Genomic DNA, 18862 nt, shown 5'->3' on the forward strand with positions numbered 1-18862 from the left:
GGGTGTTATGGTGGCTAACATCACCGATCGCATATGGCTATGTTTGGTCAATGACATCAGCCACTATCCCTGCCCCTTAGTTTACAAACTAGCTATAAGCTGGGAATCTTTCATTCAGTGAGGAGTAGCAGTGGGAGCAGACGCCTTGGCGAGTTGTTGTTTTTGTCTTGTCTTTTTTCATAAAGGACTTTGCAAAGTGTGTGTTGTGTTTATTTACTGCTTACATTTTTTGTTATTGAATTTTAATTTGAGTAGGGGGGCAGTATCTGATTGCAAATTCTGATAAGCCCCCCGCCAGCAGACCCCTTGTGGAGAAGAGTCCCTTGTCCTCATCAACATGGGGACAAGATGCTTGGCCAGTGTCGGTCCCTCCTGCTGGGGTGCCTTTCCCAAGTTGAGGGCATGTGGGCTGGTATTGTTCAGAGGGGGTGTGACCTTTCCTGGCCAGTCAGATTGCATGCTCAGATGAGGGTTTGGTATAAATTTTGGGGGACACCTAATGTGTTTTTTGGGGTGGGACCCCATCATTTTTTTTTGTTGTTCTTACTGTAGGATGTATGTATGTACTACAGCACAAGTGCCATTTTAGAAAGAAAAAAAAAAAAATGTTAGTTTACATTTCTTTGCCAGTTTAAAAAAAGGCAAAAAAGGGGACCTTTTCTGATTTTTTTTTTTTTTTTTTTACAAAGGAAACCAAGCTAGCAGGGAAATGTAATTTACTGCTAATTAGAATGATATTCTTTTTCTCCCTTGTAAATGTCACCTTCAATGTAGTACATTGTATACATTGTACAGGAGCATCACTTTTTTTTCTGTGTTGGTTAAACTGGATGGACTGGTGTTATTTTTTAACCAAATTAACGATGCATCAGCAAACAGTTGTAGCACCCCCCTCCCCCCCTGTCGGTCAGGTCACTTACCCGATATATTTCTGAATTAACAAATTCGTCAAAATTTGTTAAAAAATGAATTTGGAACTAAACAAATTGCACATGTCTAGTATACAGGTAAAGCTGCAGATCAGGCAGCAATGCACTAGTGCAGCTGCTGCCCTTATATAGTCCATTTGGCACCAACATCAATGGCTAACACGTACGCGCATGTGAGTTTGCCTGTGCGTGATCGTATTCACTTCTGCCTAGGAGCTTTGGCTGTACTATGGCCAACACGTCCCTGCAGGGCAGGACTTAGGGTGGTGGGGGCCCTGGGCTTGAGTCACTTTCGGGCCCTACCTTCTATACATATACACAGCTCTATAAAACAGGAATAGAAAAGGACAAGGTGCGCCAGACTCAGTGCAGTATTAAAGAACTTCTGTTTAATTGGACAAGACAAAACAGCCAAATGGCTACTCGCAAAAGTAGATAATATATAAGCGTATAAGTGTGGGATACTGTACTGGTATTCGTCCTGGGTCCACGATTAATAAAAGCAATAAAAATGGATAAAATGATAATTACCGTATTTATTGGCGTATAACACGCGCCGGCGTATAACACGCACCCCAAGTTTAAGAGGGAATTTTAAGGAAAAAAACTTTTAAAAGGGAAGTTTAAGGAAAAAAACTTACATTTAAATGCCCATCAATGCAGCCTTATCAGTGTCCATCTGCAGCCTTGCCCCAGTGTCAGTGCAGTCTTGCCCCAGTGTCAGTGCAGCCTTGCCCCAGTGTCAGTGCAGCCTTGCCCCAGTGTCAGTGCAGCCTTGTCAGTGTAGCCTTGATCCAGTGTCATTTGCAGACTTGTCAGTGTAGCCTTGATCCAGTGTCATTGCTGCCTTGTCATTGCAGCCTTTCAGTTTAAAAATGGCACCGCCGAGATACAGAGCCGGCTTTCAGCCGCTCTCGGCGGCTTTTGTCGGCTTTTGGCGGCTTTCGGCGGCTTGTGGCTGCTCTTGGCCGCTCATAGTGGCTTACGGCAGCTTTCGGTGACTTTCGGCCGCTCTCGGCGGTTTGGGCCGCACTCGACGGCATTGTAATATGATGGCCGGACAGGAGCCCTATTATCCTGCTAGGACAATAGTAAACACTGAATGAATATTTTTCATTCAGAAAAAATAGTTGCTTGTCACTGCAAAACTCAGTTATAACCAATCATAGTGGGTAACACAGTGGGGGTTATTTGCGAAAGGCAAATCCACTTTGCACTACAAGTGCAAACTACAAGTGCAAAGTGTCCTTGAAATTGCACTGAAAGTACACTTGGAAGTGCAGTCACTGTAGATCTGAGGGGTAGATCTGAAATGAGGGGCAGCTTTGCTAATTTTATCATCCAATCATGTGCAAGCTAAAATGCTGTTTTTTATTTTCTTTGCTTGTCCCCCTTGGATCTACAGTGACTGCACTTCCAAGTGCACTTTCAGTGCAATTTCAAGTGCACTTTGCACTTGAAGTTTGCACTTGTGGTTCAAAGTGGATTTGCCTTTCGTAAATGACCCCCAGCATGTACAAAAACAATTGTAAAAAAAAAAAGTAACAGCATTTTTTTTAAATTAAAAAATTTATATTTTTTACATATTGCCACCAGTCAGTGTCCCTGATCCATGTCACGCCAGTTATATGATGATGATGTACTGCACTTGTGACAGTATGTAAAAAATGTTAAAAAAAAAAAAATGTAATTTCGTTATTTTTTTAAAAATTGTGTCAACTTCAAAAAACTCTTCTCTCTTACTAAATTCCTTGGACTGTCTACTTTCCAAAAAGGAGTCATTTAGGTTATATTTGGCATTTTAGGGCCTCAAAAAATGAGATATGCTGTCAGTACATCAGATTTGAGATATATATATATATATATATAGATCTATATATAGATCTATATATATAGATCTATATATATAGATCTATATATATAGATCTATATATAGATCTATATATATAGATCTATATATATAGATCTATCTACACCATAGCTTGTGGACTTTCCTAGACCTTTCCTACAGACTAAATAATATACACCGATTAGGATTATTTTCACCAAATAAATGTAGCAGTTTGCATTTTTTGCCTAACTTTATGAAAAAATGTTATTTACTTGCAAAATGTTATAACAGAAAATAAGAAAATGTGTTTTTTTCAGAATTTTCAGTCTTTCTTTTATTTATTTAGCAAAACATTTTCAAAAAAGTGGTGATTAAATACCACTGAAAGAAAGCTCTATTTGTGTGAAAACAATAATAAAAATGTCATATGGGTAGAGTGTTGCATGACCGCGCAATTGTAATACAAAATGTGACAGCGCTGAAAGCTGAAAATTGGCCTGGGCAGGAAGGGGGAGAAAGTGTTTGGTATTGAAGCGGCTAAATTCTTTATGCTGTGTTTATCATATATTATTCCTTAGCCACAAATGTAAAAAAGAAAAAGTGTGATGACTTATCTTATCATTAGCTAAGAAAACAATATTATGTTTTAAAATACAGGACCTGACCCTATAACCTTTAGAAGGGGTACACCAACAATGCCAGCTGTCATATTTTGTCCCTACACGTTTCATTTATCATATACTGTAGTTCTGTTAAAACTGAATAAGTATTTATTGTAGAAATGATATACGGTAATAAAATGAAGTTGTGGGCAAAGATATCTTTTGGATGTTAAGTCCATTAACACTGAGGTTTTTGAAAAGGCTATATTGTAGACGTTTATTTTTAGAAAGTATGCACTTAAACATACAATATTCATCTTTAATGTATTTGTTCTGTTTCAGATTTCAGACTTTGGCCTCTCTAAATGGAAAGAAAACTCGACCCGAAAGGAATACATAGAAAGATCAGCAATCAAAGGAACCCTGAATTATATCCCTCCAGAAATGTTTCTGCAAAGCAGCCGAGTAATGGGGACTAAATATGATGTGTACAGGTATGATGACAAATGTACATTATTTCACTGACAACACAAAGGGCTTCAATGAGACCATTCATTATAACTCCAAATAATATGGCCAACTACGTGTAAATCCCGGGATAAATTACCATACTACCTGTGCTAAACTTATACTCAAATCATCTGTGATGTATTCTATCTTTGTAGTGATGATGTACTTGTCGCTAATTGGAAGACGGAATGTCAGCAATAATACATTTTTCTTTTTAACCATTTGCCGACTGTATAAGGCTTCATGTACACTAGCAGCTCCTAAACATTTTTTCCCAAAGCTCCTAAACTCAACTCCATAAAAGCCTATGTGTCCATGTACACATCAGCTTTTAGGTTTTTAGGATCATTTAGGAGCTCAACCTCCTCTAACCTCCCTCTCCTGAACGTGGAAGAATCGCGTTCAGGAAACGTTTTGACCACTGGCCGCAAAACGCCCAAAATCGCAGTAAAATCGCGCCATAATTTTGCCGCTGTGATATTGGGGTGTTTAGTTCAAGTGATAAATGCGTTTTTAGTGCAGCGAGCCCACATCAGACAGGCGTTATAGTTAAGGGCCTGGTAGCCCACGTTTATTAAACAGAAAAAGAAAAGCAAAAAGGTCCATTCAGGATTCCCACGCAGGGGTTTAACTTCATTAAGCACTCCAAAAATAAGGAAACATACCGAGCCACCTGGCTCTCTTGTCAGCAGTTCCTCTGCTTGCTCTCAACAGATTTGGCAAATCTTTACAGCCCCCTGGACTTACTGGCTTCCTCAGTCTCCCCGACTCTCAAGGCTGGCCAGCCTCTCCCAGTCCCTGGGCAAAGAATCCCCTTTACATAGGCTGCAGACTCCCACAGGGTAGACCACTCTCCAGACACAAGTCTGTCTTCACACAGCAGTAGCAACCAGCTGCACACACTCCACCTTCCTCCTCTGTCTGCTCTCTCTAGCCCCTCGTTATATGGGCCGTGTGCACCTGGGCACACAACCTGCTGGCTCTCCATAAGGCCTGGACACAGGGTTAGAGATCCCATCCCACCCAAGTCTCTGCGGGATCTCCAAACTACAGAGCCCCATTGGAACATAGCAAAACCTGGAGAAAGCTGCGAACACAGTCTTCTCCCTTTCAAAGCTATGCTCTGTAGCACTGCAGTCTGCCGACATGCAGACTCTGTGTCCATTTTCCATCCCTTTTCACGGTAACAGGGACTCTCACTATTACACCGCATTTTGCATTTTCCCGAGGCTGCGGCCAAGTAGTTCAAGTGTACATGAAACCTAATACAAATATATGGCAGCTGGGTACGTAATCTATCACTTCCACATAGAGGACGGGCGCGAGCCATCAGAAACCCTCCTGTGCTGTGATTAAAAACAGCAGATGTCGATCAGCGGGTGCTGGTCAATGGATTACCGCCGCCACCCAGCTATCATCATGAATTTACATGAAACAGAGCCCTGTAAACAAGATAGAGCTCTGTCCTGTCAGCAGGGAAGTAATAGATTGTCTTTCCCCGCAAAGCAGGGAATACAATCCATTACTTCCCTTAGTAAAAGCACCTAACACAGTACACCAAAACACTGATTAGGCACTCATTTAACCCTTTGATCGCCCTAGATGTTTAACGTCTTCCCAACCAGTGTTATTAGTACAGTGACAGTGCATATTTTTAGCACTGATCAGTGTATTAGTGTCACTGGTTCCCAAAAAGTATAAGTGTCTGAATGTCTGCCGCAATATTGCAGCCCCGCTATAAGCCACTGATCACCACCATTACTAGTAAAATAGATAAATAAAAATTCCAGTATATATCCCATAGTTTGTAGACGCTATAACATTTGTGGAAACCAATCACTATACGCTTATCAGGATTTTTTTTTATCAAAAACATGTAGCAGAATACATATTGGCATAAATTTATCATGAAATTTGATTTTTTACATTTTTTTATTGGATATGTTTTATAGCAGAGAGTAAAAAATATTGTTTGTTTTTTTTTTCCAAAATTGATGGTCTTTTTTTGTTTATAGCGCAAAAAATAAAAAATGCAGTGGTGATCAAATACCACCAAAAGAAAGCTCTATTTGTGGGAAAAAAAAGGACATACATTTTGTTTGGGTACAGTGTTGTATGACTGTGCAATTGTCAATTAAATTAGCGCAGTGCTGTATTGCAAAAAATGGCCTGGTCATGAAGAGGATTAATATTCCGCAGGTCAACTGGTTAAAATAATCACAAAGGGGTTCATAAAGCAATTATTTCTGTATACCACACAGTTACCTTCACACTGCAATCTGCATTTTACTGACCATTTCCGTTATGAAACCTGCAGTATGTCATGGAGGGAACTCTCTGAGTGGAGGAGAGCCTGGTCACATGACTTTGACAGATCATGCAACTGGGCTCTCCATAATGCTTTTTTTTATCTCCATTCATTTTAATGGGGCCCCAATGGCTTTAGACCCATAGGAGCCCTGCTCTGTATTACAACTATACTGCAACGTTCCAAACATTGCACACTCAGTCAGCACAAGAGGGAAAGGGTAAAGAGCCACTGTCAACTGCTGTGGAGAAGGAGAGGCATGACTTTTGTTCTGTGGGTCCCTCTGGCACTGCCTGTGTGTGTGGTACTCAGAACCCTACATGTACTTTACAGGGTGGAATCGTGCACATAGGGGAACTTCTACAAGACTCTATGGGGAAACTATAGAACTGGGAGTGTGTCACCCTGGCTTAAAGACACTTTCAAAAGTAAGGCAAAGGAAGATTTTTTTTTTAGAAAAAAACAGCAAATACATGTAAGTTAAATTACATGTATTTAAAAAAACTATCACCTTAAGGGTTTCATCCAGACTGTCAATATTAAAGTGGTTGTAAGACTTTTTACCTTCCTGCATTCTATGTATGGAGGTAAAAAACCTTTTGTGTGCAGCAGCCCCCCTAATGCTTACGTGAGCCTCCTCTGATCCGGCGATGTCCACAAGAGTCTTGCCTCTCTGTGGAATCGCACTCCCGATTGGCTTTTGGCAGCAGCAGGAGCCATTGGCTCCCACTGCTGTCAGTCACAGGCAGTAAGCAAATTAGGAGACAGAGATGGTGGGACCAAGCTGCGGCTCCTTGTGTGAATGGACACACAGAGCCACGGTTCGGGAGTGTGCCTGCTTGGGAAGCAGCTTGCTGTGGGGGCACCCCTCAGAAGGGAGTAGCCAGGAGCACTCACAAGGGACCCAATAAGTATAACATGTTTGTTATTTTAAAAAGAAAAAACACAAGGCTTTACTATCACTTTAAAGCTGAGTTCCACCCAAAAGTGGAAGTTCCGCTTTAAGGCTTCCTCCCCAGCTCCTGTTTGTGAAACTGAGCTTTTGGGGAGGAGGGGGGGATTGGGTATCTGATTTTGACAGGTACCCGCTCCCACTTCCATTCCCATCTCCTTAAGCGATTGGAAGTAAGAGTTCTCCTTCCCCCTCCCTCCTGAAGTCTTCTCGAATACATGGCAGGTCCTAGAAGACTTTGGGACCAGTCACAGAGCGGAGAGCTGCTCAAAAGTTGTCACAGCCGGGTGCCAATAGTAGAGATGCCATGCTGCTGAGGGAGGACAGAGGGTGAAAATGGCTGGGGTGAGTGCAGCACTGGATCCTGGGGCAGGTGAGTGTGTGTTTATTAAAAGTCAACAGCTACACTTTTTGTAGCTGCTTACTGTTTATAAACCCAAAATGACTGGAACTCCGCTTTAAGGGCTTCAGCCTGTACAGTATATGTTTTATATGTCTAACCCACGTAATACATATTTCTTTTTATTAATACTTGCCATTATTTGCTAAGTTGAATTTCTTTTCTTTTTCAAGTAAGCTACCTTGAATTTAATATCATCATCATTCCTCAATGAAGAGTCCTTTCCTAAGAATTAGCACTTAAGAATTAGAATTCTGTATTATGTTCATTCCTTTCACATCTACAACTTATACCTGTTCAAAATTATCTTAGAATCATCAGTTTGTCATTTCTATGCCTGAAATTGGATTATTGAACTGCCCTGAAAAGGGTCAGGATGCAAAGAAAAAAAAAGCTACTGAAGTTGTCATACCTGGCACCAATATTGTCTTTTTCTTTCATCTTGCAGCTACTCCATTGTTATCTGGGAGCTTTTGACTCAGAAGAAACCATTTGTAGGTAAACGTGCTTTTTATTCCATTTGTGTCAAAAACACATTTCTACAATGCATTCTGCTAAGTGGAGAACAGAGTGCACATAAATGCATGTATGAATGACATGACATAAAATAGCTGGCAAGCAGACAAAAGAATAAGAACATGCTGTCTGAAATGGAGGAAACTGATATGTTATTGTATGATATTGTAATGTAGACAATAGAAGGTTAAAGTGAAGTTTGTATTAAGCCAAGGTTATTGTGGCAATTTACCAGAAAATGTGTTTTTAAGATCATTCTTAAAGTTATCTTTTATTTTCCTTATACTTTGTGCCTTTACAATGAATTGTAGGCATGTTTTCAGCCTTATTAGTGATATTTAAAAAAAAAATGCTTCTCTTATCAAATGTAATTAGGGATGAGCCGAACACCCCCCCCCCCCGGTCGGTTGCATCCAGAACATGCGAACGGACCGAAAGTTTGCGCGAACATTCGAACACCGTTAAAGTCTATGGGGCTCGAATGTGACAAATCAAAATTGCGAATTTTAAAGGCTAATTTGCAAGTTATTGTCCTAAAAAGGTTTGGGGTATACAAAAAGAGAGAGGTTCCCCTAGTGGTGGATTTTAAAGGCACATGTAAGAAAGCGTAGAAGGAGTATGTATAGTATAAACAATAATTTATTAGTTGGAAACGTAGTAAAAACATAAAGTGAACATATAACAATAATTATGAGGAATGCAAATCATGTACTTATACATAGATACAGTGTTGATACCAATAATCTTGTACCTGACACGTTTCGGAGTTACTTAGCCTCCTTCCTCGGGGGTGGATATAGGTTTACAGAAATTTCTATATTAAAGACAATGTATTAACAAAAGATGGTAAGCATATAGGTATACATAACCATAAGAGCATTTATATGCCATACTTTTCATTTTGTTTTCACTTACATTAACACTGTGTAGGCTGACTTGGCATTCCAAAACAGTTAAAAACAAAGGCACTGACATTGTCTGTCTATCCAGCATATTCCTGCTTAAGGTAGATAGAAGTTCGTTATCGTATTATCAATTTTTCTATCTACCTTAATCAGGAATACGCTGGATAGACAGACAATGTCAGTCAATGTCAGTGTCATTAACACTGTGTAGGCTGACTTGGCATTCCAAAACAGTTAAAAACAAAGGCACTGACATTGTCTGTCTATCCAGCGTATTCCTGATTAAGGTAGATAGAAGTTCGTTATCGTATTATCAATTTTTCTATCTACCTTAATCAGGAATACGCTGGATAGACAGACAATGTCAGTGCCTTTGTTTTTAACTGTTTTGGAATGCCAAGTCAGCCTACACAGTGTTAATGTAAGTGAAAACAAAATGAAAATTATGGCATATAAATGTTCTTATGGTTATGTATAACTATATGCTTACCATCTTTTGTTAATACATTGTCTTTAATATAGAAATTTCTGTAAACCTATATCCACCCCCGAGGAAGGAGGCTAAGTAACTCCGAAACGCGTCGAGTGCAAGAATATTGGTATCAACACTGTATCTAAGTACATGATTTGCATTCCTCATAATTATTGTTATATGTTCACTTTATGTTTTTACTACGTTTCCAACTAATAAATTATTGTTTATACTATACATACTCCTTCTACGCTTTCTTACATGTGCCTTTAAAATCCACCACTAGGGGAACCTCTCTCTTTTTGTATATTTAATTTAGGATGTGGCACGACCTTGCAGTTAACTGCCGATCTACAACCTTTGCTATAAAAAGGGTTTGGCCCCAAGGGACATGTATCAATGCAAAAGAAAGTTTTAAAAACGGCTGTTTTTTTCAGGAGCAGTGATTTTAATGATGCTTAAAGTGAAAAAATAAAAGTGAAATATTCCTTTAAATATCATACCTGGGGGGTGTCTATAGTATGCCTGTAAAGTGGCGCGTCTTTCCCGTGTTAAGAACAGTCCCTGAACAAAATGACATTTCTAAAGGAATAAAAGTCATTAAAAACTGCTTGCAGCTGTAATGTAATGTCGGGTCCCGGCAATATGGATGAAAATTATTGAGAAAAATGGCATGGGTAACCCCCCAGCCCATTACCAGGCCCTTTGGGTCTTGTATGAATATTAAGGGAACCCCGCACCCAAGTTAAAAAAATTAAAGGCGTGGGGCCCCCAGGCCCTATATACTCTGAACAGCAGTATACAGGCAGTCCCAGGGTTACAAACAAGATGGGGACTGTAGGTTTGTTCTTAAGTTGAATCTGTTTGTAATTTGGAACAGATACATTTTTTAAGTGTAGCTCCAGCCAAAAAATCTATTTTTAAGCTTTTTGGATAACATAGGGAAGGGTTATCATCACCCCTGTAACATTTGTTTTGCTGTCTGTGTCCCTGTTCAGAAGATTTCACCTCACTTTCTATCCCAATGACAATTGGATTTTGAAAATTTGGGGTTTTTAGGGAAACAAGGATTGGTGATAAAGCATCAGTGGAGACACCTTTTTCCCATATTAACTCTTAGGCCTTAGGTGTTGGTTGTACCAGAACACTGTAAGCCCTCACAGTTACTCTTGGTGGGCGCTGGAACCGGCCCTGCTGTGAAATATTACAGTATATCAAGAATTGTAATTACATGCCCCTGTTGAACAGGCGCAGAAAAATTGGGCCTTTTGTGGTGGTGGTGGTGCCACAACACTGTAAGCCCTCACAGTTGCTCTTGGTGGGTGCTGGAACGGGCCCCGCTGTGAAATATTATGTCAAGAATTGTAATTACATGCCCCTGTTGAATGGGGGAAGAAAAATTGGGCCTTTGGTGGTGGTGTGGTGGTGTTGCCACAACACTGTAAGCCCTCACAGTTACTCTTGGTAAGGGCCCTGCTGTGAAATATTAGATCAAAAATTGTAATTACACGCCCCGGTTATACAGGGGCAGAAAAATTGGGCCTTAGGCGGTGGTGGTGGTGGTGGTAACACAACACTGTAAAACCTTTACAGATACTCTTGTTGAGCGCAGGAACAGGCCCTGCTGCGAAATATTACAGCAAAAATTGTAATTACACGCCCCTGTTAAACAGGGGCAGAAAAAATGGGCCTTAGGCACTGGTGCTGGTGCCACAACACTGCAACCCCTCACAGATACTCTAGTTGAGCGCAGGAACAAGCCCTGCTGCAAAATATTACAGCAAAAATTGTAATTACATGCCCCTGTTAAACAGGGGCAGAAAAATTGGGCTTTAGGCACTGATCTTGGTGCCCAGAACCAAAAATGTTCTTAGAAGCTATCAACATGAACACTGAGGAGGAATAGGATAGTCACTCAGCATAACAGGATAGTCACTCAGCATCAGCATAGGCAGTCTTCAAGGGAAAAAAACAATGTGGGTCCTTAAGCACTAAATCTGATATCGTTATAAAACCATTGTCTTGTCTTACTGATACTTCATCAAAAGGTTAGGTCCCAGTGCAGTTGCCAACTCCTGGAGGGAAGTAAATAGCAAATGAACAAACATGCAGCGCTCAATGGGTGCCAGCAATAAAATATTGTTGTGGGAAGTGTAAACAATCAAGTTCATTTATTGGATGCACATGAAGATAAAAGTCTGACATTGCAGACAAACATTCAAATCAGCCTTGGTTAAAATCAATAAACACAGTCAGAACTGAAGTACTCCGAAATAGTAGTGTCAGCGATCCGCCATGACTCCAGTAGGCAAAGGGTTAATGTCGGCAAGTATGCTGTGTGTTTCAAGCCTCAGCGGCAGACTCTTTAGCTGTAATGCACATGAATGATGGAATAGGAGGGTTACAGCTCGCTGGAGCAACAAGGAATGCCAAACTCACTGTGACCAGAGATGTGATGTGAGCCGCGTTAGAAGATTCCACTGGTCCCGCTGGCTGGCCAAACATGCTGGGACCTGGCTTCTTGAACGGCGTTTTGGCTTGTGCAACTGAATCCAAGGACCGGAAGAACCCGAGCTGAGCCGATCAGAGCTGAAGGTTGCCGGAAGTGAGGAGAAATGAATGCTGTGCGGAGACGAATGACCATCGAGGCCATCCCTAGAGGTACCCTAACGGAAAATGAAAGGTTCTTCCTTCTGTGCCGAAGGGAGACTTTTTGGATATATTTATTGGGTTCCCTCTCGCCTGAGGGACTCAATGAAGTAATTGATGTCCTCAGCGTGATTCAACAACGATCAAGTCAAGGCTGTTAGTACAATATCCCCGGATCTTTTACTGACACTTTTACTGATTCTTTTTGATATAATTCTAAAAATTCTTCTAGTCCATCCCTTTGTACCCTAACCTGTTTTCCTTCCTGTATCAGTTTTTAGTCATCAATCAATTAATCATTTATTAATTTTCTTCAACAATTATAATAATATATACATATTTATATTTGTATTTATGTATGTATTTATTTTTGTCCTTTGTAAATATCGATTTCAATATCACTTTATTTATTTTTTAGTTATTCTTTATAATTAATTATTAATTAATTCATTAATTATTTTTTATCATTACTTTCCTTTGTTCCTTTTGCTCATTTTTATCATCATTATTTTTCGTTCTTGCTTTCCACTTGATTCACTATTTTCTCGATTGCAATATATTCTTTACACCTATTATTGTGGGTCTATGCAATAATTGTACATTTGTATAACTTGTGTTTTCTGTATTCAAGGGGTTAATGTCTCAAGAGCTGACACTCTCCTCCCCCTCCCACTCACATGCCTATCTATCTCACTTTGCTGACAGCGCAGGCGCATGAAACATGTTAGTCACGGTCGCCATGGCAACATAACGGAGCTTGCGATCCGCCCAGCACTCATCTCCGCACAGCATTGATTTCTCCTCACTTCCTCCTCGCTCAGGATCTTCTGGTCCTTGGATTTAGTTGCACAAGCCAAAGCACCGTTCAAGAAGCCAGGTCCCAGCGTGTTTGGCCAGCCAGCAGGACCAGTGGAATCTTCTAACGTGGCTCACATCACATCTCTGGTCACAGTGAGTTTGGCATTCCTTGTTGCTCCAGTGAGCTGTAACCCTCCTATTCCATCATTCATGTGCATTACAGCCACAGAGTCTGCCACTGAGGCTTGACACACACAGCATACTTGCTGACATCAACCCTTTGCTTACTGGAGTCATGGCGGATTGCTGACACTACTATTTCGGAGTACTTCAGTTCTGACTGTGTTTATTGATTTTAACCAAGGTTAATTTTACTGTTTGTCTGCAATGTCAGACTTTTATCTGCATGTGCATCCAATAAACGTACTTGATTGTTTACAATTCCCACAACAATCTTTTATTGCTGGCACCCATTGAGCGCTGCATGTTTGTCCATTTGCTCAGTTTTCAAGGGATCTCACATTCATAAAAAAATTAATGGGTTACATCAGCATCAGGTGCTTGGTAGCTGGTCATCCAAGACTGATTCATTTTTATGAAGGTGAGCCGATCAACCGAGTCTGTGGACAGGCGCAATCTCTGATTGTTTAAAAAGCCTCCAGCAGCACTGAATGTGCGTTCAGATAGAACACTGGATGCAGGACAGGCCAGTAGCTTAATTGCATACTGTGCAAGCTCTGGCCAGTGATCCATCCTCAAGACCCAGTAACCCAGTGGATTTTCAGTTGGAAAGGTCTCCAAGTCTGATCTTGCCCCAAGGTATTCCTGCACCATGTAAATCAGAGGCTGGCGATGGTTGCTGGAACCGATCAGACCTTGGGACTAAAAAATTGTCTGAACGCATCAGTCAGACGGCCACCTTCTCCACCACTCCTTCTTTGACTGACCGAAGCCTCAGCAACACATTGTCCAGGAGGACCAGGAAATTGCAACCTCCCAGGCTCTGGAAACACATTGCACAAACCTTTCTGCAAGGCCTCCCGAAGATGTTTCATCCTCTGCTTCCTCTGCTGGATAAGTTCCGCAACCTTACCCTTGTAACGTGGATCAAGATGGGTTGCCAGCCAGTTCTGACCCTCTCCTTGATACCACTAATCTGAGGGTCCTTTTGCAGGCTTTTCAGGATCAGGGAGACCATGCAGCGTAGGTTTGTTGAGGCATGCGGTCCGGAATCCTCTGGGTCACTAAGGACGACATGATCCACAGCCACCTCCTCCCAGCAACGTACAAGTCCATGGGTTTCTGAGGACTGAAAATGATCCCTTGAAGACTGCTGCTGATGCTGAGTGCCCTGACCCTGTCATGGTGCCATACTTGCACAGGTACTCATTGATGGCCCTCTGCTGCTTGTGCAGCCGCTGCAGCATTGCCAACGTTGAGTTCCACCTGGTGGGCATGTCACAGATGAGGCGGATTCTTGGGCAGGTTGCATTCCTTTTGAAGGTCAGCCAGCCGAGCACTGGCATTATATGACCAGCGGAAATGCCCACAGACTTTCCTGGCCTGCCTCAGGAGATCCTGTAAGCCCAGGTACCTGCACAAGAACCGCTGCACCACCGAGGTTGGTGCCATTGTCGCAAACCACCATTCCTGCCTGAAGCTTGCGTGGTGTCAACCACCTCTGAACCTGCCCCTGCAGAGCTGCCAGATTCTTTGTCCCAGTGTGGCTCCTGTCCCCTAAGCAGACCAAATCAAGCACCACATGGCATCTTTTTGCCTGAGTGCTTGCGTAGCCCCTAGAACGCCTACAGAGCACCGCTGGTCCCGAGGACAAATCTGCACAGTAAGAAGCCATAGAGGAAGAAGAAGAGGAGGGGGTGGAGCAGAGAGATGTGGCAAAATCACGACTACCAGCATTTTGGAGGTGTGCTGGCGGAACAAGCTCCAACATTATTGCACCCTGTCCTGCATCCTTCCCAGCTGCCAGCAGGATTACCCAGTGCGCTGTGAAAGAAAGGTAAAGTCCCTGTCCATGCCTGCTGGACCATGAGGCAGCGGTAATATGCACCTTACCGCTGACCGCCCTGTCCAACGAGGCCAAGACATTGCCTTCCACATGCCGGTAGAGAGCTGGAATGGCCTTCCGAGAAAAAAAATGGCATTTGGGAACCTGCCACTGAGGTACCGCATATTCCACAAATTCTTGAAAGGAGGTAGAGTCTACCAGCTGAAAAGGCAGCAGTTGAAGTGCTAGCAATTTATCCAAACTAGCATTCAGCCGCTGAGCATGTGGATGGCTGGGACTGAATTTCTTTTGATGGTTTAGCAACTGGGGTAGGGAAATTTTCCTGCTACAATTGGAATTAGGTGTACCGCTAGCAGATTGCCTGCAAGTGCTTGGGACACCTAATTCTTCACCTTCATTCCTCTGCAGGTCTCTGAGAGGACTGAAGGTATAGTGGGATTGGAGATCCCAGCTGATGAGGAGCAAGGAGAGGTCCGCCTTGTTCTTTGGTGTGGGTCTTTTAAGTACTGTTGCCAACGGATTACATGGGAGCTCGACATATGTCTGGTCAAGCATGTGGTGCCCAAGCGCCTGCTGTTTTGGCCACACTTGATATGCTTCAGACATATGTGGCAAACAGCAACGGTACAATCTGCTGCACACGTCTGCTGCCCACACCAAAAAATGCACAGAGTCAGCAGTGCCCTGCACATGCGGAGCTCTGCGGTGTGATGCAGTCGGTTGGCTGTCCTTAAGCTGGCCCCTGGAGGGCATCCTGCCTCTTTGGAGATGTGCCGCCTCCTCTTCCTCTTCCTCTCTTCTATCAGGCACCCACATAGAGTCAGTGACCTCATCATCCCCTCCTTCCTCGCCACTGGAGCAAACCTGGCAGTATGCTGCAGGTGGGGGAACATGACTGCCAGTTTCTTGTCCTTCTTGGGCACCCCCTCTCTCTGGGCTCACGTTACTGCCTTCATCCTCAACCTGGGAACCATCATCGGTGCCTTCAAAATGCTGCACATCCTCCTGCAGCATGTACCCGACACTGTGGTCGAACAGTTCGGGGGACTCCTCAGGACATGATGGTGGGGCTAGGGAAGGAGTGACTGATGCCATTGAGCCAATGGAATAGGCCGCTTTGGCAGCTGCATTGGCAGCCAAATTTGTCTTAGCCTGGGTGACAGAGGATGAGGAGGATGAGGACGGCTTTGTATTCCACTCTACCAACTCTTCTGCATGTTGTTGCTCAACACGGCCAGCTATCGAAAAAAAGAACAAGCGTACCCCACGGCCATGTGCTGAGAATGCAGGGTGTCCACGACCAGCACTGTTGGCTGTAGACACAGAGCCTGCTTGCCCTCTTTTAGTGGCCTGTGAGTGTGTGCCTTTCCTTGGTGGCCTTCCAGACATGCTGTAAAATTGGATTAGCAAAACACCACCTGAAGTTTACTAGAAAAATTACACCAGGAATTACCTGCAGTCAGGTATAGGCTTGGCTAGACTAGAATACAGTGGATATATATATATAGGAGACTGTATATATATATATTTTTATTCAGATCACTGAATCACCTGCCTGCCTGCCTGAAAGTTCGTTGAAAACGTACACCAGGAATGGCTTGTAGTCAGGTATAGGCTTGGCTAGACTAGAGTGCAGTGGATATATATGTAGGAAACAATACATATATTTTATGCACTGCAGATCACTGAATCACCTGCCTGCCTGCCTGAAAGTGTATTTGAAAAGGTACACCAGCAATGGCCTGCAGTCAGATATAGGCTTGGCTAGACTGGAATGCAGTGGATCTATATGTTGGAGACTGTATATATATTTTATGCACTGCAAATCACTGAATCACCTGCCTGCCTGCCTGAAAGTGTATTTGAAAATGTACACCAGGAACTACCGACTGGAATGCAGCAGATATATATGTAGGAGACTGTATATATATTTTATGCACTGCAGATCACTGAATCGCCTGCCTGCCTGCCTGCCTGCCTGAAAGTGTATTTGAAAACGTACACTAGGAACTACCTGCAGTCAGATATAGGCTTGGCTAGACTGGAATGCAGTGTATATATATATATATATATATATATATATATATATATATATATATATATATATATATATATATATATATGTAGGAGACTGTATATATATTTTATGCACTGCAGATCACTGAATAACCTGCCTGCTTGAAAGTGTATGTGAAAATAGGCTTGGCTAGACTGGAATGCAGTGGATATATATATGTTGGAGACTGTATATATATTTAATGCACTGCAGATCACTGAATCACTTTCCTGCCTGCCTGAAAGTGTATTTGAAAACGTACATCAGCAATGGCCTGCAGTCAGATATAGGCTTGGCTAGACTGGAATGCAGTGGATATATATATATATATATATATATATATATATATATGTAACGCAGGGGTTTACCAGCATCCTTGTACCGGATGGTGTGTATTCCTTAAATAAGGCAATGGCTGCCTCTAGTGACCACAACAACTATGCACTATACTGTGAAGCCTAGAGGACGTGACTCGTCTATTTAACTAGGCTGGGAGCTACTTACCCACAATGCCCTGTTCACCTACCCAGAATGCCAGGGACAGAACAGCCTGCTGGGTAGGCCTGTAAAAGGAGCAGCGCGGCCATGCTTCTCTTCCTTCTTCCTGGGATGCCATTGAAGACCTGCTATTGCATTGCCGACAATACACATAGAAGTTCATTGATAAAAATGGCATGGGAATTCCCCACAGGGGAACCCTGAACCAAAATTTAAAAAAAAAATGACGTGGGAGTCCCCCTAAATTCCATACCAGGCCCTTCAGGTCTGGTATGGATATTAAGGGGAACCCCGTGCCAAAATTTAAAAAAAAATGACGTGGGGGTTCCCCCTAAATTCCATACCAGACCCTTATCCGAGCACGCAACCTGGCAGGCCGCAGGAAAAGAGGGGGGACGAGAGTGCGCCCCCCCCTCCTGAACCGTACCAGGCCACATGCCCTCAACATTGGGAGGGTGCTTTGGGGTAGCCCCCCAAAACACCTTGTCCCCATGTTGATGAGGACAAGGGCCTCATCCCCACAACCCTGGCCGGTGGTTGTGGGGGTCTGCGGGCGGGGGGCTTATCGGAATCTGGAAGCCCCCTTTAACAAGGGGACCCCCAGATCCCGGCCCCCCCCATGTGAAATGGTAAGGGGGTACTTACCCCTACCATTTCACTAAAAAACTGTCAAAAATGTTAAAAATTACAAGAGACAGTTTTTGACAATTCCTTTATTTAAATGCTTCTTCTTTCTTCATTCTTCTCTTTCTTCACCTTCTTCTTCTGGTTCTTCTGGTTCTTCCTCCGGCGTTCTCGTCCAGCATCTCCTCCCCGGTGCCTTCTATCTTCTTCTCCTCGGGCCGCTCCGCACCCATGGCATGGGGGGAGGCTCCCGCTCTTCTCTTCATCTTCTTCTTCATGTTCTTCTCTTCTTCCTTCTTTTCTTCTTCTCTTCTTCCTTTTCTTCTCCGGGCCGCTCCGCATCCATGCTGGCATGGAGGGAAGCTCCCGCTGTGTGACGGCGTCTCCTCATCTGATGGTTCTTAAATAACGGGGGGCGGGGCCACCTGGTGACCCCGTCCCCCTCTGACGCACGGTGACTTGACGAGACTTCCCTGTGACATCACGGGGAATGCCACAGGGAAGTCCCGTCATGTCCCGTGCGTCAGGGGGGGGCGGGGTCACCGGGTGGCCCCGCCCCCATTATTTAAGAACCGTCAGACGAGGAGACGCCATCACACAGCAGAAGCCTCCCTCCATGCCAGCATGGATGCAGAGCGGCCCGGAGAAGAAAATGAAGAAGAGAAGAAGAGAAGAAGGAAGAAGAGAAGAACATGAAGAAGAAGATGAAGAGAAGAGTGGGAGCCTCCCCCCATGCCATGGGTGCGGAGCGGCCCGAGGAGAAGAAGATAGAAGACGCCGCGGAGA

General features: G+C 43.2%; 1 protein-coding gene across 1 annotated transcript in view; it reads left to right on the forward strand.

Annotated features, from left to right (window-relative positions):
* Positions 1-18862, forward strand: part of ANKK1 (ankyrin repeat and kinase domain containing 1) — a 153536-nt gene that overhangs the window by 121887 nt on the left and 12787 nt on the right. The window contains exons 3-4 of the mRNA XM_073603093.1: positions 3705-3856; positions 7981-8030. Coding sequence (XP_073459194.1) covers positions 3705-3856; positions 7981-8030 — 202 coding nt within the window. The remainder of the gene's footprint in view (positions 1-3704; positions 3857-7980; positions 8031-18862) is intronic.

Source organism: Aquarana catesbeiana, linkage group LG10 (genome assembly GCF_042186555.1).
Source record: "Aquarana catesbeiana isolate 2022-GZ linkage group LG10, ASM4218655v1, whole genome shotgun sequence".
NCBI classification, from domain to species: Eukaryota; Metazoa; Chordata; class Amphibia; order Anura; family Ranidae; genus Aquarana; species Aquarana catesbeiana.